This window comes from Lineus longissimus, chromosome 2 (assembly GCF_910592395.1).
Source record: "Lineus longissimus chromosome 2, tnLinLong1.2, whole genome shotgun sequence".
NCBI lineage: Eukaryota > Metazoa > Nemertea > Pilidiophora > Heteronemertea > Lineidae > Lineus > Lineus longissimus.
The window spans coordinates 10223450-10251293 of NC_088309.1; the positions used below are offsets into that span (position 1 = coordinate 10223450).

General features: G+C 40.1%; 1 protein-coding gene across 1 annotated transcript; it reads right to left on the reverse strand.

Annotated features, from left to right (window-relative positions):
- Positions 1-27524, reverse strand: LOC135482586 (solute carrier family 12 member 3-like). The gene is made up of 22 exons (XM_064762748.1): positions 27005-27524; positions 23906-24046; positions 23434-23605; positions 17983-18122; positions 17673-17783; positions 14447-14558; positions 14105-14232; positions 13345-13635; positions 12507-12614; positions 12057-12180; positions 11484-11585; positions 10569-10724; positions 10057-10156; positions 9825-9936; positions 9274-9521; positions 8700-8818; positions 7069-7398; positions 6655-6769; positions 6449-6535; positions 5943-6060; positions 5672-5739; positions 1-5038 (listed from the first exon to the last, which is right to left on the reverse strand). Exons 1-22 carry the CDS (start codon positions 27521-27523, stop codon positions 4903-4905), a joined length of 3537 nt encoding a protein of 1178 aa, XP_064618818.1. The 5' UTR covers position 27524; the 3' UTR covers positions 1-4902.
- Positions 27525-27844: the final 320 nt, after the last annotated feature.

Sequence of the window (27844 nt, forward strand, 5' to 3'; positions counted from 1 at the left end):
TAAGAAGCAATGGGAATTTTATTCAGGGTGTATACGACAGATTTATATATATACACATACAGGTGCAACTGGTCCAAGTGTGAGCATGTCGAGACTACAAGCAAATCTGGCATTACAAGATCTTAGTTATAACACTGACAGTGTCTTCAATAGTTTGGGATCCAAAACATGGGTGTCTATGGATGAAAATTTCAATAAGTGTTGTATAGTAATTGTAAAACCTTTCTTATGAGTAGCACTGTAATGTGTAATTCTTGGTGCAGACAAAGCTGCGCGTGGACACAAAACAGATGTCCGCACGCTCTCGGCAGAGAGAGAGAGAGAGAGAGTTAGTTATCAGAGTGATTGCAGTTATTCCAGTCTCCCGAGTATTTCTAGTCACGTGGACGAATCGTCATCCTGACGAACTACTTTATCAATTATGACTTTGGCGTGTTAAATCTTGTGAAGCAGTTTTAGAATAAAGGATCCGGATGTTAGAAGGCAAATTCAGGACTTCTTACTTTTGTAACCTGTGGAAATACAACATAAGCATAAGAACTTGGACTGAATTTCGAAGATCTTGAATTGGTTGAGAATTTATGACAGTCAACTTCGTTACTGAAAACAGTCAGACTGTCTGAGCTTGCATCTCAGAAATTCTGAAAGCTGAAAAAGCTTAGATGAAGAAGGTTGAGGGTTTAAGGGCTTTTCCTTATTGAAGTCAGTGCAGCATTTCTAACTAAGAGCTTTCTTCAATGATAACAGCAGACTGTAAAACCCATTATTTCTTTGACCAAGATATTAAACCTACATTTCCACCCTGGAGAATCAGCTGCACACTTTATAACTGTCTTCCCTATTTCAAGGTGGGATTATGGGATCACCAAATGAGTTTTCTAATTGTGATTTTGATGCATTATATTAGCATTTTCTGTGGGTTGGCATGATTACCTTGGAGAATGGAGCAACATTTCCAGGCATTCCTGCCTCGAAATAAGGAATAAACACACAAAAGTACAGTGAAACCTCACATAGTGGACACCTCTCTATAGAGGACACCCTCTCTATTAAGGACACTAGTTTTGGTCCCAAAGTGAATGTTTCCATTCAATTTCACCTCTCTAATCAGGACACCTCTCTATTAGGGACAGCACTTGTAAGTCCCGAGGGTCCTTTATAGAGAGGTTCTACTGTAGTGTTCATTCTCCAGGGAGATTTCATGATTTCATAAATTTGACATTGTATTGTGGTTGTGACTATCATCTCATTACAAATATTTGTGGCTCGTAAAAATAATGAGCTTTACAGGCAAGAGTAAATCTAGGCACTTCTTTGGCATTATATCACTAGTTACATTAACAAACGACTCACATACACTGGTATTAACAAAACAGAAAATACACCAAGCAATAGGGGATTATCTTAAAATGTAACAAAGCCAAAAGACTCATTATTGTCCCCTGTTTAAACACAGTTTTTGAAATACTGAAGACCATGGACACTAAACGGACCCTGATGACCCAGGGGATAAGTCATCCGCCATGTGAATGGAACATATTTTCTTTGATCAAGTATCACAACATATTTTTATCATTGAAACATGTTTAGGGTACTGGGGTAAGAAATCATATCAATGTGAAAACTGCATACATGTATCATGCTGTGTCTGGGTTAACTATTTTGACAGACAACACCATAAGTGAATAGATTTTAGCCAAAAAGCCAAGGAGTTCCTTTATAGTTTTAGGAAAGGATACCCAACATGATAATTTACAAGTTACTCCAAATCTGGTCGAGAAGAAAAAGACTGTACGTACATGTGCATATTTGTGCATTATTTTGTGCTTCAAAATAAAACTACCGTCTTCAAATACATCTTATATACAAAAGCTTCTGAATAAGTCCTCTCAAGTGTCACACTTAACATTTTCTAAGAAGATGTTAATTTTTTTCATACTCCAAACTTATGAACGGCGTTAACTCAAAAAGCTTCTTCTGTATACACATTTATGAGCACGAAAACCAGGACGACACCACTGGTTTCCTGCTGAAACCCGTCCGACTTCCATGTGACAAAAGTTCCAAGTTTGACAGATCCTTGGTCCACCCTACCTGTTTGAGAGGAAACTGAAACTGGGGAACACAACCATGATAAACTGTACAACAAAAACAATAAAATTGTCCTACACTAATAAAATAAAAGACTGATAAATGTAATTTGGTCTAATTACAGGTATTTCCGAGAGAGATCATTGCTAGCATTAGTTTAATAGTATGTGAATCGGAAACTTCCATCAGCTAATGAAATTATGAAAGGATCAGTCATCAGTTCATACCGTATGGACATAAAGCTTTACACAACTTTCAAACTGACCGATTCTGATTGATTTACGATTCAATAATGATCCGCGCACATCCTGACTTTTTTCAAATGTGCCTCTTCTTGGAAAGAATCAAAGCTTAGTACAATTGCACGGCGAGAAAACGCATGACTTCCATTCGTGCCACGTCTTCTTCAAGATATGGTATTCGAATCCAGCGGCAGATAACATCGGAATGAGGCTCTAGCTGATGAAGTGCTCAGGCCTGCGTGAGATCAGGTATCGTCCTCACACATCATTCTATTATGATCATATTGCAATTCATTTAATTATATTAACACCTATAGCTATTTCCATTCATCAACACATGTGTGCTCAGTTTAGTGTTGACCATACAGACCGCCATTTTGGCTAGACCTCAAAATCCTAAAGCAAAAAGAACTTTTTCAAAACGTTATGAATGCTCATTTCAAGGACTGGAGTCTGTTCTTTGTTTTCCAGGGAACAGCCTCTCATGATTTAAATGAGCATTCAATTCATTCGGAAAGACTTTCAATTGCTTTAGGATTTTGAGGTCTAGCCAAAATGGCGTTACCTATGGTCAACCCCGAAGTGATCCGTCCTCGACCTTTTATTCTATCATTACAAAGCACCCAAGTTGGGTGGGCGCAGAATCAAAAGATTCCAATAGTAATGTCAACAGGTCGTCTAATAGCTAACTTAAAGGGGGACTATAGGCAGGAGCAGGGTGTTAAATTGGCCCGCTTCAGGTGACTTATATGCACTGTAAGGGAATTGGTCATGTTAGATTCAGCACTACATATATTCCTCATGAAAAGTTTCAACGTACTGAGAGATGGGAGAGACCCCTTTGGGCGACTTCGTGTAACTTTATCTTGCCTTTCTAGCTGCTGCCTATATTGTCCCTTTAATTGAATGAACACGGTATCCGGTGAACACACCTTGATGATATTGCACGTCTGCTCTGTCAATTTTGTAATAATATTTGCGCTCTTATTTAGAACTGTTCAACAACCAGGCTCTTTACAGCGACCGTCATTACAGGTCTCTAGCTACATGTACAGCTTCACTAGTGTATCAAAGATATGACTAATATTACTGCCATCTACCAAGGTTCTTTTCAGTGTTTGGCCCCGACTGAAATCTGATAAGAAATAAAGAAGTGAAAGCACCAGAAATGTTGCTATCAAGTTCAGAACAGTACTACATTATAGAGGTTCTTCACTGACGTCACATGATGACGTTACCAGTGCATTTGCACGGCCATATTGGCCATCACACATGGTCCAACGTAAAGGAAATTCCTTGGCAGGTGGCCGTCAAAACGTCACGTCGTGACGTCACGTGAAGAACCTCTATAGCCAAGGTTAAAAACTTATATCATTTACAACATAGATTTACGTGTACTGAATGGGAAAGCTAGTTCCCCTCATACATCGAATACCACAGTATCATGATCACAGCCAGTTCCACTTATATAGCCCGTCTCAATTTATATACATACAGATAATTTTGGAACTCTTCACATCATTCTAAGTTTCACAGACAAAGCATACAGAGCCATTATCACAAATCTGGGTTCAGAAATTTTCATCAGATATTTTTCTGTTTTTCTAAAAATGTTAAAAAGCACATCATTGAAGCTCAACTATACAATACTTGTAGTATGGGTACTATATGTATAACTGGACACTCGGCGCATGGACACGAACTAGAATGCAGTGATAAATCTATAATAAAAACATAGACACGCACGTTCTAGCACTGTGAGGAGGGTTTGGTTGCAAATTCATTCATGCACTTCAATGAGACCAAGCAAGCCGTAAGACTGCAACATTTCAATTATCAAAAAACAGACCTGTACCAATGAACCTAGAAACTACACTAAGTTTACTGAGATATGTGATAACTTTGCACTGTTCTCACAAGTTTCATAAATCTACTTCCGTACCTTAGAACTTCTCCATTAGGACAACCCTGGGACTGACAAATGCTGTCAATAGGGTGGTAGCCTGATTACACGGGTCAAATTGTATAAAAATTACTGTTTTTGGGATGAAAATCACTTCCCTTATCGAGTATCGAATCTGGGACCTCAGTGGAGACAGGTGCTAATGTTTCTACTGTGCCACTTCAAGTAGAAGTTCAAGATTTAAAACATGATTACTTGATTTCTAATGGCTGTGCAGCTGAACCATCAGGTATGGTAAGCTTTTAGTTCTACATAATTCTATAACATAATAATTGTTAACGTTACACTATATAAATATACATCATAAGCATCACATAGCAATATTTCCATACTGAAAGAAATTTTGTAAAAATCTTGGAACTGTAGCTTCAGATCGCTGTTCTTCTAACCTGAGCTGTTTTCACAAAGTCTAGCTTTTCCTTTGAGCTCCGTCTCAAAAAATCTTCTGTTAAGTACAAATTCCTTGGTGGGAACAACAACATAATGCCGTTTGCCATTCTAACTGTGCCAAATAGACTTCTACTCATCAGTTTTACCAGTTTCTACCAGTATGATCTTTTAACTCCAATCCTCCACTTTGCGCATCAGGCAATAGATCAGACTTTCTTATGAGTAGTATGTAAGTACGCTAGCTTGATTCCCTCTCAGCAAAAGAACAGGTGGCATGTCCTTTGTCAGCGTCTCCAGCCAAGCCATGTAGAGCCCTGCTGAAACTGTCCCCTTTCTCGGCATCGGCAGAGTCCTGAAAAAAAAAGAGTAACAGCTGGGGGTTTATACTCCGATATCAACAAAAAGAGGTTTTCAAAGAGCACCCCCTATATGGCAGACCAGCAGTCAAATTGTGCTGATTTTCATTCTGAAGGAAGGTCTTGCCTAGGGGTACCCACACACCAAGTATGAACTTTCTGGGTCAAGCGGTTAAGAAACGTGCCATGATTTTGTCAAAAGTTAACGACGGACGACGACGACGACGACGGACGCCAGACGCCGCGGTATCGTATTAGCTCACCTGACAGGTGAGCTAACAAGAGAGGGTTTCATCTGAAGAGGCATATTCCTCCATAAAGCGGACCTAAAATTTCACCGATACTCTATTTAATATCCCTGGAAGACGTAGATACCTGTTTGTTCGAAGCTACCCCATGTGACGGTAGTCTTCTTGTAGGAATATTACAATCAACGATTGTATACAGTAGAACCTCTCTATTAAGGACACCCTCGGGACTGACAAGTGTTGTCCTTAATAGAGAGGTGTCCTGATTAGAAAGGTCAAATTGAATAGACACAACCGCTTTGGGACTAAAACTAGTGTCCTTAATGGAGAGGTTGTCCTTAATAGAGAGGTGTCCGCTAAGGGAGGTTCCACTGTACTTACATCACAATGAGAGTAGCATCCTTTGAATGCTCCAGCATCAGTTCGCGGAGTCTCAACTGTCGATTTGTCTGAAATAAGGCAGAAATAATTTTACTCACATCGTCACATATGAGGCCTCAAGCACATTGATAAATACGTTCTCTGAAATTACCAAAGATTATTCCTGAAGTATTTTAGCCATGTCGCTACATAAAATCAGTACTGAAATCAACTAGTCTCGGCATATGCCATTAACTGTCGATGGTGGACGATGATGTCTCTCGCTGCTCACCTTGGTGCGCTGGGTGGAGAGTTCGGCAGGCGAGATCTTCCACGGATGGGTCTGAGCCGTTTCCCCAGCCTCTTCATTCAGTTTCCAATCCGACGTCATATTCTGGAATGTTTGCAAACTGAAAGGAAAAGAATCAAATTAAAATCCAAACATATGAGCTTCGTCCACATTAGGCGAGATGAAAATTCCATCTGCGGAACAGAAACACTCCATGACACCAAGACCATGTTTTGGTCAAGACCTAAGAGGCAAATAACTGCAACAGGCAGTGCAGGTCAACAGACTATAATGATTGGAATACTGTAACATTCCAATCTGTACATTCGTATGACTTCTCCAAGCCATCTGACAATGAGGGATGTTCTAGTTCTAGTGTCCCTGTGATGCCCTTTTTTGTATACTTTCAAAAATCTTCCACATTTCTTCAGACCATCTGAGCCCTGAGACAATCAAACACAATTTCTAACTAGGCATTTTTCCACGCCGGGGAAGAACGGTCTTCTTACCTTTGTGGATTAGGTTTCTTGCCCACATCCGCCAGGACAGTGATTGATGAATAGTCAATTCTGAATTTACTCAATAGGGTGGCCATACTGAAAAAGAAAGGACACATGAACATGTATAAGAAGCTTTAAATTCCTTTGCTAATTTGGAGATACCGAGAATGGCATGTTACTCCTACTATAGAGGATTGGCTTGAAAATATACTTACTGTCGTTGGTCATTATCAATCTCTCCCTTCTTGGTCGCAGCTGTGAACACCCTCAGTTTACAATGTCTCCACTGAGACTTGTTGGAGAGGATGTAGGGAATGAGCATAGTCAGACCTGAAGAAAGACAGACACTTTTCAGCTCAGATAGAAGGACATACACAAAGTATTGTTGGCGATCACCCATCATGGGACGAACCACAATTGGCCCAGCAAGCAAACATGACTAACCACAATGAATCATAAAATGTATGGTTATTTTGTAAGGCCAAATAGTCAGGGTCATTATATCATTCCTCTTTCGACAAAGTCAGTTCCGTCTGTAGCTATGCAGTACATGGCGGTAGACAGTGCCTGCACCAGATTTTTACAATGCTGCCTTTTCAAGACAAAAGAAATTCGTGCAATCTTCTTACCTCCATCATCGAACAGCCACCAGACATCTATCGTTCCCTTTGGTTGCTTCTTATGATAACGATTCACCGTTTTCAACACTTCCTTATTAATACTGGCAAATTCTGGTTTGTTTGGTGCGTTCTCGTTCACCACAGCATTCGGGTCGCCCAGTACGGCGACATTTTGTCTCGAGGGCGTTCGCGATGGTTTCAGCGATGGGATATCCTCGACTGACGGCGTTGGATTGATTGTAAATCTTGCAACCCTTGTTCCGTTTCTTTCATTCCCTTCGTTGCTGACGTCAAACATGCTTCCGTTCTCGTCATGTTCGTTGTCAGACTCGTCACTTTCTGAAACGATAAAGCACCAGTTACAAACACCAGATAAAGGAGTTCCACTGATATAAACCTGTGTACAAAAGTTGACAAATTTGTCTTTTTCAAGTAAGATTGTCATTGTATAAGTAAACTTGTGATGTTTACTGCAGATATATGTACTCAGAATAATCTCCAATGATGTCTCTTCCAATACTCCAGTACATTCAGAGTTTTTAGGGGATGTAAGAACCTTGTATCCAAAGCAACTAGTAAATGCATGTCTAAATAGTTGCGTGTGTTGATTTTTCTATGTAAGAGTACACTCCAAAGAAACTATAACACTCTATTCGAAGCTTTCTGAATTCAGACATGCTTTTGAGACATTTGGGGAGACTGAAAGAGAGGCAGACGATTTAAAGGGGTGACAAAATTCAAGGATGAATAGTGAAGCGCTCCTTCTTAAAGACAGATCTTACAGCAATCCTGTATAAGATTTACAAGCACATCAAACAGACATCAACAAACTGGATCCCGCTGTTAGAAAGCATGAGGGCTCATTACAGCATGTTGAAAGTTGACATGTTTGATGTACATCGATGTACACATAAATGCATGTGAACAAACATGCTTTCTAACAACAGGGCCTGACGTGCAACAGAACTAATGGAGAGAGAGATTGGCAAACGGAGAGAAGAGATAAGACCATTTAACTGTGGGTACTGGACTAACACGCTATACAATGTGAGTACCTTGTGCATAGTCCCTGGCCTTGCCACCAGTCGCGGACAACCATAAATTGATATCTGAACGCAAGCAGTATTGTAACGGTGGTGCACCTTTCAACCCGATGTTCTCGATACCGCTGCCTGTACATACAAAAATACCTGTCATGATACACTGCAGACCAGATCCACGGCAGACCAGATCAACTGCAGACCAGATCAGCTTGGAAACCACCGGCAAGCCATGTGTCCTCAAGTGACAAACAGCTCCCGCATGGATTATGACAGGACAATTAGAGAGCATTCAGGCAACCTGGCCATCTGGGATTGAAGAGGCAGTGAATGGAAGAACACACAGCCGAACCACGAACAAACAGGTGAGATGACTGGTCAAACTGTCAAGTACATCTACCTGGGCCGGAGCCCTCTTCAGGGACTGCACCAACCTGTTCCATTATTGTACTCTGCAGTGATCAAGATCAGCTGTAAAACTGGTGGACGATTTGAAATGATTAGAGTAGTTTCTAATTTATTCCAGGAATGTCTTTTTAGTATGGGTTGTGATTTATTGTGCAGTCAGGTCTTCAGTAAGAGATTTCATTTGCCTCTTACCTTCGTCACTATCATCGGCGAACGTCTGGATGGCAATCTGAGGTGACGAGTAATCGGAGAAATCCAGGCCATCCTGGAGACGGAGGATACCTACACCAAATTGCAAGTCAAATGCATCACTGCAAAGGAAACAAACGCGACAATTTGAAACGCTAAACAGGAAGATTTAAAAACCTGCACAGTGATCCTATTTCAACCACCAAGCACTGAGGATGAGTCATAACCACCATCATTTGGTAACTTTTAGGTCATTTGCCAGCAGTGTTACTTAAATTCCCCCAGCGACCTCAGTCAGTTGGGAGAGCATGGTTATTTTTTCCCTCATGTCCTTCTCACTAGCCTCAAACCCATCGAAGAATGAGGAATTCAAATACAGCTGATCATGATGTCAAATAAGTCCATACCAGGACGCAGAAGTGAAAGTAGTCGACATAGCATAACAGTCTACATTGGCACAGAAGTCGTATGAAGGTCCAGGCTTGTACAGATACTGCATGATCGAAAACCAAACTCATTCAAAACACCAAGAATTGATAAAGTCTTGATAACACTAATGCAAAACTGACGCACTTACTGAATGATATTGAAATACATCTGTACTTTAACGGGATCGTCCTTCAGCCAATCACATTTATAACCCATCAATAAGGTATTTGGACGTAACTTTCCGACCCCCGTGTTTTGTATGAGAGACTGCACGCCCTCCCTTGTACTCTTGGCAGTGGTAGCCGTATAGAATGACTTGATCTTCCTCTTCTTCAACCAGTTGTAGGCGAGGGCTGGATAGGCCCGCAGCTGAGCTGAATAGTCTGATTGTTCACCCTGTAATGATGTCAAATACACGTACTTTCAATAGTATTGATCTTGTCTTCTTAAAGATTTGCCCTTCTTCAAGTTAGAGGTAATCACATATCATCAGGGGCAAAAATAGCCGGAAAACTTTCCGTTGCAGTTTCATCAAGATAGACGAGGTATACACATTTGTATTGAAATGTCATATCCTCTTGTATTTCATCATTTTCGGGTGAGAGATTGGTAACAGGAGCTGAAGAATCTATTGAGGTAAGTTCTCTTAAAAATTCAGCCATTTCTCAAGGAATTTGGAAAGACTGTGATTGGGCTTACCTCCATAATATGTCCACAGACCATTAAACTGATGTTCTTCGTAATATTGGAAGCAAAGTCGACAAGAGCAGGCCTGCTGCTGGGAAAGCCAGACAGAACGAGTATCTGGGGTCTGGAAGAAAACAGACAGTTTTTTCATGAACTTCGAAAGTAGACCAGAAAGCGATCGAAACGAACAGTGATGGGAAAGAGGAGGCTAGCAACACCGAATTGGACCATTTCTGTAACCTACCTGAAATTCTTGACATGATCCAATACCGAGACCAATTTGAGTGAAGACTGGAGGGCATTTCTATAAACGTGTGCCTGGGTTGACGAGCCCCAGTTAACATCTGAAAGACAATTGATAATCAGATTATTTATTGTTTTTTACCAGGGTATACATTATGGCAATGTTGTTTGCTGGGTTGACGAGCCCCAGTTAACATCTGAAAGACAATTGATAATCAGATTATTTATTGTTTTTTACCAGGGTATACATTATGGCAATGTTGTTTGCTTGGACGATGCTAGAAATAAAAGTAAGTAGCCAATGAGTCAATGTGGCAAAAGGGAGATTTTTTTTACACAAAAGTAATATTTTGTGCTGCACTTGAGTCAGCCAATGTTTTGTCACAACCCCTGCCAGAAGTAGCGTGCAGCATCAAAGGTCAACTTTGCCGACGACTTCAGTGGTTATCAGCTCCATATTAGGCTTGATGAAGCATGAATTGGGTATGATTAAAACTAATTGTGTCCACCCACCTGGTTTCATATAATGTACATAGATATAAAGTCCAGAGACCAACCCGAACGTGATGAGAGCCGTCCACCAGTTGATTACGAACATGACACCCAGGCAGAGTAAACTACCAGCAAGAGCAATCCACATAGAATAGTACTTGAATGCTGGCCGCCAACCTAAAAGCAAAAAGAAACGACTTGCGCATTATCCACTGGAAAACTGAAGAAAGAGCATGTTATGCCCGGTGTCCGATAGTGTAGGAGGCCGAGACTGATCCACTATGAAGTTAATGAGAAGTGATGTTGTACAACGACCACCTCTTATATTCTTGAATGATTCTGAGAAGCGTGTGATAAATGTTACACTTAAGTTGTTGTTTTTTTTCGGTGGTTGCTCTCCTCTTCGAGGTGCTATTCCCCTGGGCGTCCTACTCATGTTCCACTGTAACAGAGTATCTTCAATGTTCAATTTCTACTTTGGTAGACCAAATATGTGACTCGCTCTACCAAAACTAGGCGCTTGTCGCATCTGAACTTGACAGGTTGATACGGACTTGTTGTTCATTTCCCTATTGTAGACCTTTTGTGAAATCTATTACAAACTGATTTGGTCACATTTCACAAAAGGTCTACAATAGGGAAATGAACAACAAGTCCGTATCAACCTGTCAAGTTCAGATGCGACAAGCGCCTAGTTTTGGTAGAGCGGGTCACATATTGTGGTACAGTAGAACCTCTCTATTAAGGTCACCCTCGGGACTGACTAGTGCTGTCCTTAATAAAGAGGTGTCTTGATTAGAGAGGTCAAATTGAATGAAAACCACCACTTTGGGACCAAAAATAGTGTCCTTAATAGAGAGGTTGTCCTTAACAGAGGTGTCCGCTATGGGAGGTTCTACTGTACAATAGAGCATAAGAGTCGATCTGCTCACTTACCAGGTGACTTTGCCAGCGATGCATCAAAACAGGAGTAGTTGATGAGGGTATAGGACATGAGAAAGAAGTTGGAGATGATCGGGGCAATAGTGTTCAATTCACCTGAAAGGAAATTGATTTCATCAGATCAGGCTGATTACTTTGAATATATAGGTTTATTGAAATGGACAGGTTGGAAAATGTATCCTTTTTGAGCAGCCACTGTTCTCACCCAACTACAGGGTGCTCCAGAAAACTTTTCCCTCACACAATGGTACACAATAGAATTCTATTGTGCAAGGGAAAAGTCTTCTGGGCCACCCTGTAGATCGAATTTTGGTTGAGAAATAGGCCATATATGTAGTTACATCCAATTACATAATTTGACCTCTGTTTCCCTACAAGGTCAGTGGTTTCTATCAGAATAGAAGAGCATGATTTTTTAAAAGAAACGAAAAAGATGTTGATCAAAAGTCGGTCAAAGTCACAACACAAGAGTATCAGGTTCAGTCAGCCAGGACTGTATTACTCAATTGGCAATGAGTCGATCTAGCGTTATCTGCCCATTCCATTCTATATTTTCCAATCACTTACCTATAGCTATGAAAACCAGTGCAATAAAAAACGTCAATGCATATGCTCTTCTGGGCTCCTCATTTTTCCCGTAACCCTTTGCAAAAACATGGATCTTGGGGAAAATTTTATCCTTGCATACAGCCTGAAAGTCAATGAGGATGCAATGAAAGATTTTACAAGGAAAGTAACAAAGTTTGAGTTCTCTCATGAAAAAGTATTTCGTATTTCTTTCAAGGCTTTTTCTCTTGCACAACCAAGTACAACGAAACTAAAGTTTAACATTTGAATCAAGGGATGAGGCAATCAAAGTGAAGTGACTTGAAAACATCTGACTTTTAAACTCAATTGAGAAAAGTACAAAGTGGTTTGGAAGGGTTTGAACCTATTTTCTTAGGGGCCGACGCTCTTTACCACATCGCTACCATAACAATCTCAACGCTCTGTAACAATGACGCCCTCTTTCCTTACCTGGAAGACTTTGGGTGCTCCAACAAGACTAGCGAGAGCAGATGAGAGCGTCGCAGAGAATATACCAGCAGTTACAATAGGACCGAATCCCGAGACCATTTCCATCACCTGTAGAAGATAAACGAAATAGAGCTAATCGGCAATGATACATATTCAAGATTCAGGTGATGAAGGTAACAATGATATCCTCATTTATCACCCTAGGGGGCCTAAAATCATTTATCGTAATTCAAACCTAGCTCATCAACTGTTCTTTTGTGTTCAAACAAAGATCGTTCATCCCCTAGCCTAATTCGGTGGCAAAAGACCTCTGCCAGATTGATTTTGTAGCTGTAATGTGTCATTATCTTCCCTGAAGAAAACTTGAAATTACTTTTGCAAAAATGATAACAATTCTGTAAAACGTGTCATTCTGAAATAACAATTCTAAATTCAACACCCCTCGAATACACACAGGTAGCTATTTACATGTACATTTCATTTCAAAGAATGCTAATGACCCCAGTCATAAATAAGTTGTGCAATATTTGTCATGATAAACCATAGACTCCATTAAATAACTCATTAGTAAATTGATAGCACCTCAATGGGTGTGGTTGGCGGTTTGTTAACCATTTAATGCATGCTTTGTATCTATTGTGTTACAACCTCCCAAGGGCAAGGCAGCTACATTGCAGATGTTTATCATGACGAAATACAAAAATATGCATGTAGATGTAGGTAAAAATTACAAAATAAATATAAAACAAAATAGGTTTACCAGTATTACAGTCAATAGTCTACTCTGACACTAACAGCTGGTAAATATCCCTAAAACAATTAACAGTATCCCACTTACCTGAAAGTTATTCAACAAGCCATATTTACAATTTCCTTCAGCAATGCACTGAGACAAATTAGTATCGTTGACAGTATGATTGAGGGTAGACAAGTTCGACATGGCCATGGTCGACATGGTAGCCATGTCATTGAGCGTTGAGTTGAGCGTTGAGTTGAGGAGGACTGATGCAATTGGTCCAAAAGCATCTCTGACGATACATGAGCCTGCCAAGCACGCCATGAAGAGGTACACGACTGTACTGATAAGGATTGCCCAGAGGGTCCCTCGAGGAATGTCTTTTTGTGGATCCTTAAATAAGAGAGGATAGGATTGTTATGTTAATGTAACACCAATAAAGCTAGTAACATGTAACACCAGTGTAACACCACTAAAGATAGTGACATGCAACACCAGTTTTACGCCGCTGAAGCTGGCGATATGTGACACCATCGAAGCTAGTGCCAAACTCTAGTGACACTGCTCTCTTCTCTCTATCTCACTCTGTGTTCCCTCGAGCTTGAAATAATTTTCCTTCAGAGACCACAGTGCTACACATGACAAGACCTTTTGCTTGCCTTGACCAAGGTATGACACCTGTAGCATCATAAACAGCATGAAATAACATCAATTCTGATTCAGTCCGGAATTCTGCTACTTTTCACAACTTATTTTGTAATCCAAGGTCTTGAGCTCCATCCTTGAGGGTCGTGACTTGCCTAAGGACACAGACCATAGAGAAAGTCACCCTACTATTGCTCTCCAGATTCTTTATTCTTACCACGAGATCACCGGAGATGTTCGCTCCTGCTAGAATTCCGGTAGCAGCAGGAAAGAAGACGGCAAATACAGAGAAGAAAGACTCTGTTCCCCTGAACCCTGGCCCCAGGTTTTCAACAAATATTGGACCTGCAACACACAAATAAGTTAGTTGATTATTGAGAAGGAGCAAATTTTCAAACACTTTCAGTAGAAGAACAAGGCTGAATTCATTGAGAAATGGCTTGTTATAATGTTACATAATTATATTTAAGACCACACGCAACTCACATAGTATTATTGCTGGTTGCAGCAATAAAAATCCCTCATCTGCAAGTTGCTTTACACTTTTTTTTATTCTCACCTCTATAGCCTACGAAACCTTTGGATAACTTGTCTTCAGTTGGAGGGATGAATGTTCCTATGATGAAATCGACAATGGCGATGATGAGAACGACAAGCAGCACGAGCTGGGCCTGAAAAGATCAAGAATGCGATGTTATAAATCTAAGACATTACTTACTGTCAGAAATACTCGGAGTCACATCTTCGGATTAGAAACTGCTGGAAGTCAATATTAGAGGAAATTACTCAGGACACTTACCAAGCCCATTGATTGAGCAACTATCAACTGAAATACTTTGCGCTCTGTATTCTGAGCACACAATTTCTCCAAGATGAAGACGATAATGGATGAGCAAACAAGCTCGGATAATGATGTACTATGTAGTGATAAAGAGTCGTATAGATGGCTAGCCTTGATGTGAACTTCATCTGTACCATTGTCAGTCACCAGTACATATTTGTTGCGACTTACCACGACTGGATACCGTCTCATCACATTTGCGCCCTCATGTTGCATCCAGCTTTGCCAACCTCTGAACAGAATATCTAACGAATTTGCAAATGCCAATGGAATAAGCAAACAAGCTTGTATATGTGTCTGGCCAGAAATAGCAGGGAATCATGACAAGATACTGTCTCATCCAACATGTATCCATACATTTTCAATTTGCAGAACACTAAATACTGTATTAGCTGCCAAATTTTTAATGGTTAACGCATCACAGTTGAAATTTTCTAGCTAACCTTTGCATTTGACAGTGCATTCTCAAATATCACGAAAAATAAAACACTCAATTTTCACCTTTATTTTCAGTCCAATTTTGCCAATCTCTGAGCAGAAAATCTTGTCAAGTGGCAGACGGTAATGAAATAAGCAAACAACCTATCCTTTCAAAGGTCACAACATTCGATGGAGTCATGGCATATTGATCCAGACAGGATGCATCGGTAACTAGACCAATCCAATGTATTTATAGAGAAAACTGCCTTGATTGATGGAAGGGTGGAAGAAATGCTCCGTGTGATAGACTGTGACCGTTCATCATATGTGTCTATCGATGCAGCTGACAACTTCAGGCAGACTCAAGGGGGAACTTATGGGTGCTCGAGGATAAATTACTTCCATAAGTTCAATGATTTTGAAAATGAATACCAAAAAGATGGAAAAAAAGAAAAGAGAGCTACTGCTCGAGCCGTTGACATGAGCCAGATAGAACTTATCCCAGTTTCTGCAGTATTAGCATGATTGAGCAACTAAGAGTATCACTCCCCCTGGACAGGATGCTGATCCAGGGCAGGTTAACTTCCCAGGCAGGACTGGTACCCATTTATAGACCAGGGTGGAGAGAAGTAAGATTATGTGTCCTGCTCAAGGACACTATTCAGAACATGGAACAGACAACCTGCTGCTCATGAGCTCGGTATTTCAACCACTATGCTACTAGTTTCCCCCCCAAATTCTAGCTATAATATATATCGATCCAGACACCACACATCAATAATCAATACCAGAAGATATTGGAAAAACATAGCTCAGTTGATTGATGGGTTAAGGTAGACACCACAGAGAGACAAGAAAATAAGTCAACGTCATATTTTAAGACTGTTCAAGAGGAAATATTTAGTCGCGTTCTTATAATATCCACAATCATATCGATCCAGACACAGAGAAACCGGGGTGATATGTAATAAGAAGCAATGATTAGAAACTATGACTAGAGTATCATAGTAAAACGTTTTTCCGGCAAAAGCAAGCATCATTTCCTGACTACTCAGCATTAGGAGTGTCATCCCACTGGATGAATGCTCTGTTCATCATTGAGCAGAGAATTGAGGTTTGAGCATATTATTAGAGATGTTAAAGCAGATTGAGTAACTTGTTACAGGACATTTTGCAACATTTTGCTTAGAATCAAGCTGAATTCCCTTCCCAAGATCACTAAGAGCTTGATTTCTTAACCTGCTACCAAGAGAATAACCAAAACAAGTTCAAAGCATGGTAGGTTCAAAGCTATTTGTAGCTGACAGAACTGATCCTTTAAAAAAACCATGGTTAATAGTTTGTCACTAATAGAATGTATAGTAAACGAGTGTTAGAAATGTCGAGAAATGCATTTCAAATCTTGAATCAGTAGATGAAAGTCAGACAGGCGCCTGTAGCTGACAGACTCGCACGCTGAATTGAACATTTGATATGTTTGCTCTTCAAACATTAGACACATGGGCCTCATTATCAAACAACAACATATATCAAGTAAGACGTATGAAAAATTTATAACATAATCACAACAGTCTATCCTGTTGATTTATTCTTACTTCTCAATCTCAATTGGCTAACTTGCTCCTGCTGCTTTTAAAACTATTTAGCACATTTTCATGAACAAAATGCAATGCATGTTTAACATAATAGGCAAAATTTGGACAAAAGGATTCGAACAGAACATGAATATTTCCATGGCACTAGACACAGCCAGCAACAATTCCCTGAAGTCCAAAAACCTGTTGTGGAGTTGTGATGGTACAGTAGGTTGTCCTGCTGATTACGCTGTTCAGTTACAGGACAGACTTATAAAACAGTCACCAAGGTAACGCTAATGGAAGTCGTAAAAATACTGCTCGGTCAAGCCTTATAAAATAAGAACTACAAAATCACTTAGGGCCATACTATAGTGTGACTCTCTCAATCTCTGAGCCTAAGCTAGGGCAAAACCGGGTATCCTCATAATTCCTTCCATTGGAGACAGTGATCTGGTGATCAACCGGCCATTTGGGGTAGTCCTGTGTATAATCCAACCTCATCTGCAAGCTGCAATGGTGGAATGTGTTCCAATTCTTATTTAACAGCCTTTAACACATGCTACTAAGCAGTTAATCCTACCATCGTTAAGAAATACTACTTCAATCACCAACCAAATTGCTAAAGGCAATAACCTTAACTTAGTTAGCCATGGAACTGAAATGGGAAATTTGATTAACTGTCTTTATCACCAAACCAGTATGAATATTTAATTGGAATACAGACAGAATATTTATCAGGAACACTGAAATTTGAAGAAGAACCACGATGCAATTAGATTTTGACGGACATATCAGCAAAAATTTCATAAGTTGATTCGGCAACAAGATCAGTTCATGACTCAATAAAATTTGCAAAAATCTTCTTTTGTCTGCTATCCCCTGGGAAAAAAATGAGGGAGAAGGTGACAAGTTGCAGAAAGATCTATATGAATGAACAGTGAGCTTACCCTTGCTTCCCATTCCATTCCTATGACCGCTATTGTGATTAGCAGAAATAAGGTGATGGTACCGATGATCCTAATGTCATTGGTTGGATCCACCATCTGGGCTCCATGTGCCTGAAAGTAAACAAAATATCGTTCTGTGTTTTTCTCAAAGATGCATGGTTTGCATTGAGATAAAATACATTATTATTCAAAATGAAACAAACTTTCAATGTCTTGCAGTGATACCGTACAGGTTATCTCCAAGACGAGGACCCATAGGTTATCTCCATGACAAGGACCCAAGCCTGTTACTTCGTGTTTATGGACTTACCGCCATCAGATCTCGAACTGTCTCCGCAAAACCAACAACATACATTGCTACCGCCACTGCATTGGCCATTGAAAATATAAGTCCTATAGCACCTCCGAACTCTGGACCCAGACTTCGAGATATCATGTAGTAAGCACCGCCTAAAAGAATAAAAACAATGACAAAATCATTTAACAATGTATAGCAAGGACAGTCAGTCAAGTCATGGTACACTGGAATGGAATAATGAAAGATGGAAACACATTTTCTGTGGTCCAAAATTGAGAAATGACTTGAAACTCAGAAGAAGAGGAATGGTATAAGAAGTGTATTGTGTTGGGATTCTGACAAAATTGCTCACAATCTATCAGGTATCAGGAATCGGGAGAAATAGGGCTGTTACCCTTTTTCCCTCCCTGCAACTCCAGCTGACAGATATTTGTTTGTGACTCCACTCCCTGCTACCACAATCAGAGACGGCCCAAAATATGCAATGATCAAAGTGTTTGAAATGGTGACTGATGTACAACAAACAAATTGTTGGACTGGAAAGAGTTATCATCAGTTGACTGAAAATGTTGAGTATATCGTCACAAGTTTTTTTCTACCAACATAATTTCCATCTTGTCCAAAGATTATTGGTATCATGATCAAAGATTTATGGACAACGAATCCACATGGCCTTTCCATCAGGAAATTAGTTGTGACACTTCACTTCAATCATCGAATAAAGGCAACCTACGCCAAAGGTTAGTCACGAGCGACCTTTACAACAACATATTAATCAAAATATACTCCTTGTACATTGCACCTTTATTGATAAGGGCTCCTGTTGCAGATATTCATAACCAGTGTCCTGTACGCACAAAAACAACAGCATTATCAGCTTCCTGAATAGGGAGGATGATAATGATGTCGCAACCTATGTAAGCCCCGAATAAGGACTGGAACATTACTTTGATTTTCCCCCGCCCGGGAATTATCCAACAGAGACATGATCTACTGGCAGGGTAGAGACGCCTCTAGGGAGGCAACCAAGGAGATGGCAAAGGGTTCCTGTTGCAGACGTCAAATAACCTGAGCTTCCTATGTCAATATCCCATTGCCTTATCAACTTCTTGTTTTGCTGGAATTGGCTGCCTCCCTGGTTGTCAGGCAATCTACTGATTAGATGTTGAAAATCGTCCACTGTTTAGCCAGCCACCTACTGCAGTAACGTTTGAACATCTGTAGTAGCTGATGGCTAATGGGATTTCCTGATCGATCTTTCCATAAAGCTGTTATTAGAACAATATCAAGTGACAGCCAATTTGCTGTGTCGAGGTGTTTGTGAAATAATGAAACTGTGACAGCCAGTTAGCTGTGTCAAGGTGTCTGTGAAGTAATGAAACTGTGACAGCCAATTATAAAGCTGTGTCGAGGTGTTTGTGAAGTAATGAAACTGTGACAGCCAGTTAGCTGTGTCGAGGTGTTTGTAAAGTAATGAAACTGTGACAGCCAGTTAGCTGTGTTGAGGTGTTTGTAAAGTAATGAAACTGTGACAGCCAGTAAGCTGTGTCGAGGTGTTTGTAAAGTAATGAAACTGTGACAGCCAGTAAGCTGTGTCGAGGTGTTTGTAAAGTAATGAAACTGTGACAGCCAGTTAGCTGTGTCGAGGTGTTTGTAAAGTAATGAAACTGTGACAGCCAGTAAGCTGTGTCGAGGTGTTTGTAAAGTAATGAAACTGTGACAGCCAGTAAGCTGTGTCGAGGTGTTTGTAAAGTAATGAAACTGTGACAGCCAGTTAGCTGTGTCGAGGTGTTTGTAAAGTAATGAAACTGTGACAGCCAGTAAGCTGTGTCGAGGTGTTTGTAAAGTAATGAAACTGTGACAGCCAATAAGCTGTGTCGAGGTGTTTGTAAAGTAATGAAACTGTGACAGCCAGTTAGCTGTGTCGAGGTGTTTGTGAAGTAATGAAACTGTCTCCTCTAGGAATGTGGAGAGTGATTTATTGTAGAACTCCAATGTTTGCGGTGTTGAATTTTTGCAAATGCCAAGTGATGGACATGTTCACGCGGTATATTTGGTGAGTCAAGGCATTTTTCCTCCAAATAATTTAAATAAATTTAAAATATTTTTTTAGATTTTGCTCTCTCGGCGCTGTAGTGTAGATATACTCAAATCCATTGCCAACACCTCGAACTGTCTCTGAATTAATTACACCAAAAGCACACAAAGCATATGAATCGAAGCAATATAGCATGGAATTGACCAACAGCCCGGAGACAAAATAATGACCCCATCCCCATTACAGATGAGGCAACAAAAGAACCAATTTACCAACCATCTGAATGCCTCATATGATTTCCATAGCCTGATATGAAAGCAGCAGGTCACAATAAAATATGGTCAAAATGGTGCTGGGCGAGACGCACACAGATGAGACAGCCACTGAAGCAAATATTAAACCGTCTGCGCTGAAGACACATACAGAACTTCATCTGGATCATTCTTTTACAAATGCCCGATATCAAGATGAAACTTGGCCAAAAAAACCTGTCGACACCGCATCAACAGAATCACACGCATTGATGAGATATCCATCACAGGGCTAAAGACTATCTTCCATCTACACAGATGATGACCCATGGGACTATGGGACTTAGATCAATCTTTCCGCCGTTTAATCATCAAGGGATTAGTTGGAGCCATCGAAGCTGTCTAAAAGCATTTGGAGAGAAAAAATGTACTTCGTAACAGAGAGCGTAAAAGAAGAAGTGAGCGTGAGATGATGCAATTTGTTCCCGAAATAGCTTCAGACTGCCAACGTTAAAGCCTGATCACTTCTGTGAATGACTGATTGGAAGGATTGGTTGACCTTTTGCCAATCCCTCAAGTCTTGAATCACCGGGGTGTCCGGTCGAATTCAGCTCTTGACCTCACTCCCTCAGCAGATCAATTTGTGAATATTGACCCTTGGTGGTCGAGATGGGCAACATCACCGAGAAAAATATTTCGTAGGTCAATGAGGAACAAGGTCTGTGTCGATATTTCATACAGATGTTGACCACGCTAGGGTTGAAATAATGTTTTAGATACTGATTGGCTGGGTTGCCCAAGCCGCTGACTAGCTCTTCAGGCTGGAGTTTTTAAGCGCCTAGGAGTATCGCTCCCCCTGGATAGGACGCTGGTCAATCCGAGGTAATCCTGGTAGTACCCGACTATGCTCTTTGGAGGAGAGAAAGCAACATATGTACAGAGATCACATAGATGCGTTGCTGAAAGATACAGATGAAAAAGTGGTGCTCCTGCATAGAGATGAACCCACAACTTCTCGATTAATTACCCTGGCACTCTAAAAACTACGCCATCAATCTCCCTGGGGTTGAAACCGAACACAAACCAGTCAAATTCCTCGATAAACTTGACAGCCTACATTACTTTTCCCCATCATTACCAACATCCAACCACTTCAAATGCAATTCCCTCACTGAGGATCTCAAGCCTCATTAGATTGAGTGTCACTAATGAATTGAGACATGCACTTCTGTATCATTATTGCTCTAAAGTGGATTGGATGTCAGGTGGTGGTAAGTCTCTTGATGAACACTCAAAGGCACCAAGTTTTACTATAACAACTTATTTAGTATAGCTTTGATAACCAACTGAACATGTTTGATATTTTGAAGCAAAGCATTGGGGATGACTTGATGCAGATCAACAAAATGCCATCTTACCCCCAAACCAAACATAAGGTCAAACCCCACTGTGACAACAGTCAGTCCCTAAAACCGACTAAAGAAGATGCAAAATGCATTTCTTTAATGTGTTTATCAGAGTTTATCATTCTTGGGCCGGATGTGAAATTCCATCCGCATGACTGAACAGAATTTGAATACATGAACTAGTTCCTTTTTCAAGACAGAATATCATTCTGTCACCTTATTCAAGTTTGACAATGTGCACACTCTTAGTTGCAGTGATCTACCCCACAACAGATCAAAACACACATGGTGTGCCCTGGATGTTTGAATGTCACGGTCCACATCCATTGAGTTCAATTCCGTCACAACATAACAAACTCTTTATTAGTGATAGGTAAAGCATGATCATAAAGATGCCACCAAACTTGACTTAGAAAAATGCATAGCTTTCATCTCAGTCTACTGCAATTCAGGAGGTTCATCTAGTTTTGGTTGACTATATTAGTGGTGTTTGCTACATTGCCTTCTGAGGTGTGATCAAGTCAGCATGTGACATGGACAAACTGATGCCTAAACTTCCTATGACTCTTATAAAAAGATACAGCCCAGAACTTTTCCTTCCAGCCTAGCAAACATAAGTTGCGCGTACACCACGAAATATTGGTGGACCAATTGCACGTACACCACCACATTGCCGCGACAAATTTGTTCGGCAATCCATTGCCGGTACAAATTGCCGGGCGAATTTGTCCCATCAAGCTTGATGGTCCAAATTCAATTAGCTAGTTAGATGGTTCGGCGTCAGGTGGCGCTTTCGAAATGGTTCTTTCTGCTTATTGTTTACGCGCCATCTGTTGCCGGATTTTATAACTAGCTGCAGCGCTGGTGTACGCGCTTGGTGGATTTTCGATGGTGCGGCATTGGTTCGCGAACCAAGATTGGTGGTCCATTTTCAGGTGGTGTACACGCGGCTATATACTACTTCCAACTTCCTGATTAAAATGCTTTTATTATGGGCAAATTGCATTCCTAATCTACCAATCTGACAATCAAAACACAAAAGCACCCCGGTAATAAAACTGCCACAAATTAATCAATATCAAAATTATTACCAACTTAACACAGTAGGTGAGATGTTGCACACTGACAAAAATGTCAACGAATGTGAAAATGATAGATGTAAACACATGTATACAGCACAACGCATGTTTAAAAGGTCATTTTGCATGTTTCTCCTGAGGATACAGATTGTCATATTACGGGTTCTCATATTTTCTACAACTATTCTAAATTTAGCTCACTTATAATCACTCAAGCATTGCATAATGTATAATAGTATGTATGTCACCAGTCTATGGTTCTCATTCAGTCTTGTAACCGCCTGATGAGGGTTCGAGCGAACCGAAATCGATCGTTGAATTTGTATATAGTGTAAATAAACGTCTACATCATGAAGATGTTAGCAACTTTCATTGCGTATATGTGACTCGTCACACCAAAACCAGGCGCATGTCGCACAGAAGATGAGCCTAAATGACACCAGAAGATAATGGGAGAAATTGATGTGCTCATACTTCACAAAAGGCAGACAATAGAGAAATGAACAAACAGTCCGTCTCAACCTGCCAAGCACAGAGCGACATGCGCCTGGTTTTGCTGTGACGGATCACATTATATGGTTGTATCGATACATATTGAGTTAGAGGTAACTCAGGCCCACTGGTAAGCCAGACTAGGCAGCTCATGTATCTATTCTGTGAAGTTCCTAAAAAAGTTCTGTTACACTTACCCCCTTTTACTTCACCATTGGTACAAATAGCGGACATAGACAAAGCTGTAATTGTCGTCACCACGGCAGAGAGAAGAATTATCACAAGTGCAAGTCCTATCCCGGCCTGTCCCACCACCCAGGAGAGACGGATGAACAGCATCACACCCCAGATATTCAGGAGACATCGCACCTGAATAGTTAGAGAAGAAGGAAAGATGTAAAACGTTTTTATAATCTCAGCCACTGAGGCCTCAACACCTCAACACTAGGATGGTGATGCAAGGTCATCGTGTCATCAGAGAATAGGGGGGACGATTTTCCCAGTTTCAGTCAGATAAAAGACTACTAGCAACTTTTGGATGTTGTGTTTAAACACATTGTGGAGCAGATCATGGGTCATAACATCCCTATTACTAATAGTGCCATTCCATTTTTTCCACAATTCCACGATCCTGAATTGTATAAAAATCACTTTGCTAACAAGACTTACTAATACTCCTTTGACCCATCCAAATTTCGTGGCCTGATTCTTTGAGTTGGCTGGAACCACCTTGTGATCTGGCGTGTCCGTTTCTGCTTTCTTGGCTATACCATTTTCCTCTGGTAACAGCGGATCTTGGATAAATCCATCCTGGGGAAAAAAAACATACCGGTATTAAATCCCTGAATTCTTTCCGAAAATTGTTACCTTCATCCATGTTTATGTTACTGCTTGTGTGTGGGATTTATACAAAGGCTGAATCAAACCTTTCTATTATTACTGTGTACATTTTGGAAGAAAATATTCCAGAATTGAAGAGGATTACATATTCTATAAGTATTATCATGAGGTGTTTGATTCCATGAAGCACAGTAAATTCAGTTGGTACTTTTTTGAAAAATGAGGTCAGAATCTAAAGGGAAGTACAATACATGAACCAATGCAGGTTAATTGAAAAAATTCAATGTTATGTCAATTTCATCCCAACTCGTTAGCCCTGATACATGTACCCTGAAAAGCAAATCCTGTCACACCAGAAACACATTTTGACACCATCATACACATGTTGCATGATGGTGTCTGAAATTAACTTGCATTAAGACTGGAATGAACGAATCAAACTGGATCATGGACAGTTTCTTCATCACGTGTACTTCTTTGGTACTTTTAAAATGAAGAGAGCATCCCAAACCGATCTTAACCTACTATGTGGGATGCTGCGTTATATGCATGGTGCTAGGGGATTGAGTGAGGATGGGGATATGATTTGAAAACCAGAGGTACATAATTAGTCTTCAAGAAAGTTAAAATCCATTTAGTCAAGGGAGAAATATATGTCTATTGGTACGAGGATCATGATACAACCATGTAACATTCATGCAGTACACTTTAACCAACTTAAAATGTAAACATCCAATGACAAACTTCTTAAAATTTTATCCTTTCTGAAATACAATGAGGACAACAATGATCACAACTCAAATTATCTATTAACAGTTATCGTGGGAAAAAATGTGTTATTATGATTGATATTTATCCCATAAGAGTTTGACATAAAAATTGTCCCCAGATTTTTTTAGAAATACTTATTTTTCATGGTTTGACCTGTAACACACGTATTTTAGAGTAGGTACCGGTACCTAAAATGATGTCGGTAACTATATTCATATAACACCAGAAACACATGTATATTCATCTTGATGCTACAATCGAATAATTTTGATTGTAACAATCACATGATTTTACATATTCTAACACACATGTAGGTCTGCAATGCAGCTTGAGGACATGCCACCTGTTTTGTAATTGTTAGACGTGGTGCAATGGAATGCTAATTAGCTCTAGCGTAGCAGTAGAGACTTCATGATTAAACGTTTCCTTAACTCCCACTCCTTTAAAACAAACTTAAAGTTGGAATACTTCAGTTCAGGCATCGATCTGGGTATGTAGTTTTACAATTATTTCAATTCAATGCAGTCAAAAAACTCTACAAAGTGGGCAAATGATTTTTTTAATTAACATCAAAACATATTTTTTTCAGAAATCCCAAAAGACTCCTCAAGTCAAAATGAAGAAAACATCTAAACGAGGAGAAGAAACGTTTTTTTCTGTAATTTTCTTCTTTTCCCACCAAGTTTTTAGAAGATGAGGCAGCCATGATTCATAAAACAATGCTTGGCACTGACTACATCAATTATAAATACACTCAGTAGTTTAGCTTACCTGTGACTATATATAGAAAACAAGTCAGCTGACTGACTGAGGAACTGGAAGCCCATCAAACATTCTCAATAAACATGCCTGTCCATCATAATTCGAAATGCCTATCCCATCAGCATGATAGCATACATTTGGTAGCATTTTACTGCCAACTAGCATGAAATTTACAATACTGTGCGCATTCTCTTATGGGATAAAACCATGAAATGGGCGAAATAAAAACGATTTGTTAGATAATTGAAAAACCTTTTTGTTATTGTGACCTGGCGACTAAGAATCTGGAGCAACAGCCATGACAGCACCTCAGCTTTTTCCGAGTACCAAATTCTGTCAATGGAGGGTTCTTTATACAAGATGTCCTAAAACCCCCCTAAGATATGCTGGTACCCAGGGCCAATATCATTGTCATACATGTAGCACAGCATATACATGTATGAATTAGCGGGTTTCACACTTACGACAAAATTTCCTATTGGGAGTTGAGAGCAAAATTAGGTATCATCTTTGATACCTGGCAAGACTTGGGATGGCATTTCTTGAAATACAGTTTTTTGCCTTTCTGGAATTCCAAATTCTTAGTCTTTATAAAATTTCTAACATTTTTAACACTGAATCCAACAAGTACTCACTAATAAGAATGTAGCACTAACACGCTTTGCATGTTGCTAGAATTACACAGAATGACAGAAACAAGACATGATGTTACTGAATGTGAAGAGATGGAAACAAGACAATTTTACAAACATGTAGCACTTACAGTTCAACTCACTATACACCAAACAATCATTCAATCAATCAATCAATCAATCAATCAATCTATCAACCCATGAATCAATCATTCAGTTCTAGCAAGCGTTCATTTAGATAATGGCAACTATTAGAGTCAGATGTGAGAGCAGACATCAAAATGTCATGGGGTTAAAAAACTGATCCTGATCACAAATGTACATGCATAGCTAGGTAAGGTAAGCTGGTACAATTATATGTACACAGAACAATGACAGTATACCCCAACAACAACCATGCTTTACTGATGGAAAATTTGATGACACAAACATGACAGATTCATAAATCATTTTTTTAAACAAAAAACTTGCAGTTAGCAAAGCAATTTTGTGAAACCTTGTGAAACACATGACTCATTGACTGCTCAGCACAAGAACAAATTTCGTTGAAATTGTCCATTATATTATGTTGGCCTAAAGTTGATCTAAGCGTTGCTACGGTCTAAAACAAGGAAAACAAATCATGTTTGATATTGTAACACCAATACACAAATTTATACCAGTACCAGGCCAGCTCAGAGCAGCATGCATTGCGACAGCTAGACAGTTGGCGAAGATGTTCAGATGACATCATCATGAGGTACGAAAACAACAGATTCCTCACCTTATCTGCGGCGTCATGTCCATCATGTAATTCTTCCAAGGTGGGTCTAGATCGAAGTGCAGTTGTAGCACTCAACAAATTTCGGTAATGGTCAACATGGGGCAACGCTTCAGTAGTATTGTGGCCAAATGTTTTCAGATTTGTAGTGTCTTGTCCTATAGCACTGTCTCTGTTAGTGGGCGAATTGGGTGGCGAGGTACTCCCAGATGCAAGACTTCCTTCAGCACCCACATGTGACCCAGCCCCAGAGGCGGCAGATCGGGATGGTGAAGGGTACCCATTAGCTGCATCCTGAGATTCAGCTGCATCATTTGGATTTTCACCTTGTTTTGAAGTTGGTTGCTTTTCATCAACAAAATCGACTTTCGCGACTTTGAATCGCGATTTCGGTTTGTCTGCTGATTTCTCTGATTCGGTTTCACCAGAAGGTATTACGTTTAATTCAATCTCATTTGCACAAAGACTGTTTTGAGATGATTTTAAATCCCCAATTTGTCCAGAACTTCCACTTCGATCCATCTTGTCCGCCATACTAATTCCATGTATCACGTGACAACTTTGATTGGCAATCTCGCATACAGGAGCAGGTGCTCGTGGTCTCACTAGCCGGTGAGGGGGCCAGGCCTACCTGCCTCCAAAAATGACGCGACGTCATTTCATGTTCCTTCATGTTTACCCCTGTTCCAGCGACTGTAGACTTGGCAGTATCTTACTCTCACATAAACCTATACATTTCTGAATAGCTTGTCACTTGTAGAATACACCTGGCCAGTTTCAACGTCGTCTAGACATACAGTCATGCATAGACTGGTGCAGCACAATGCATGAGACACCCTGTAT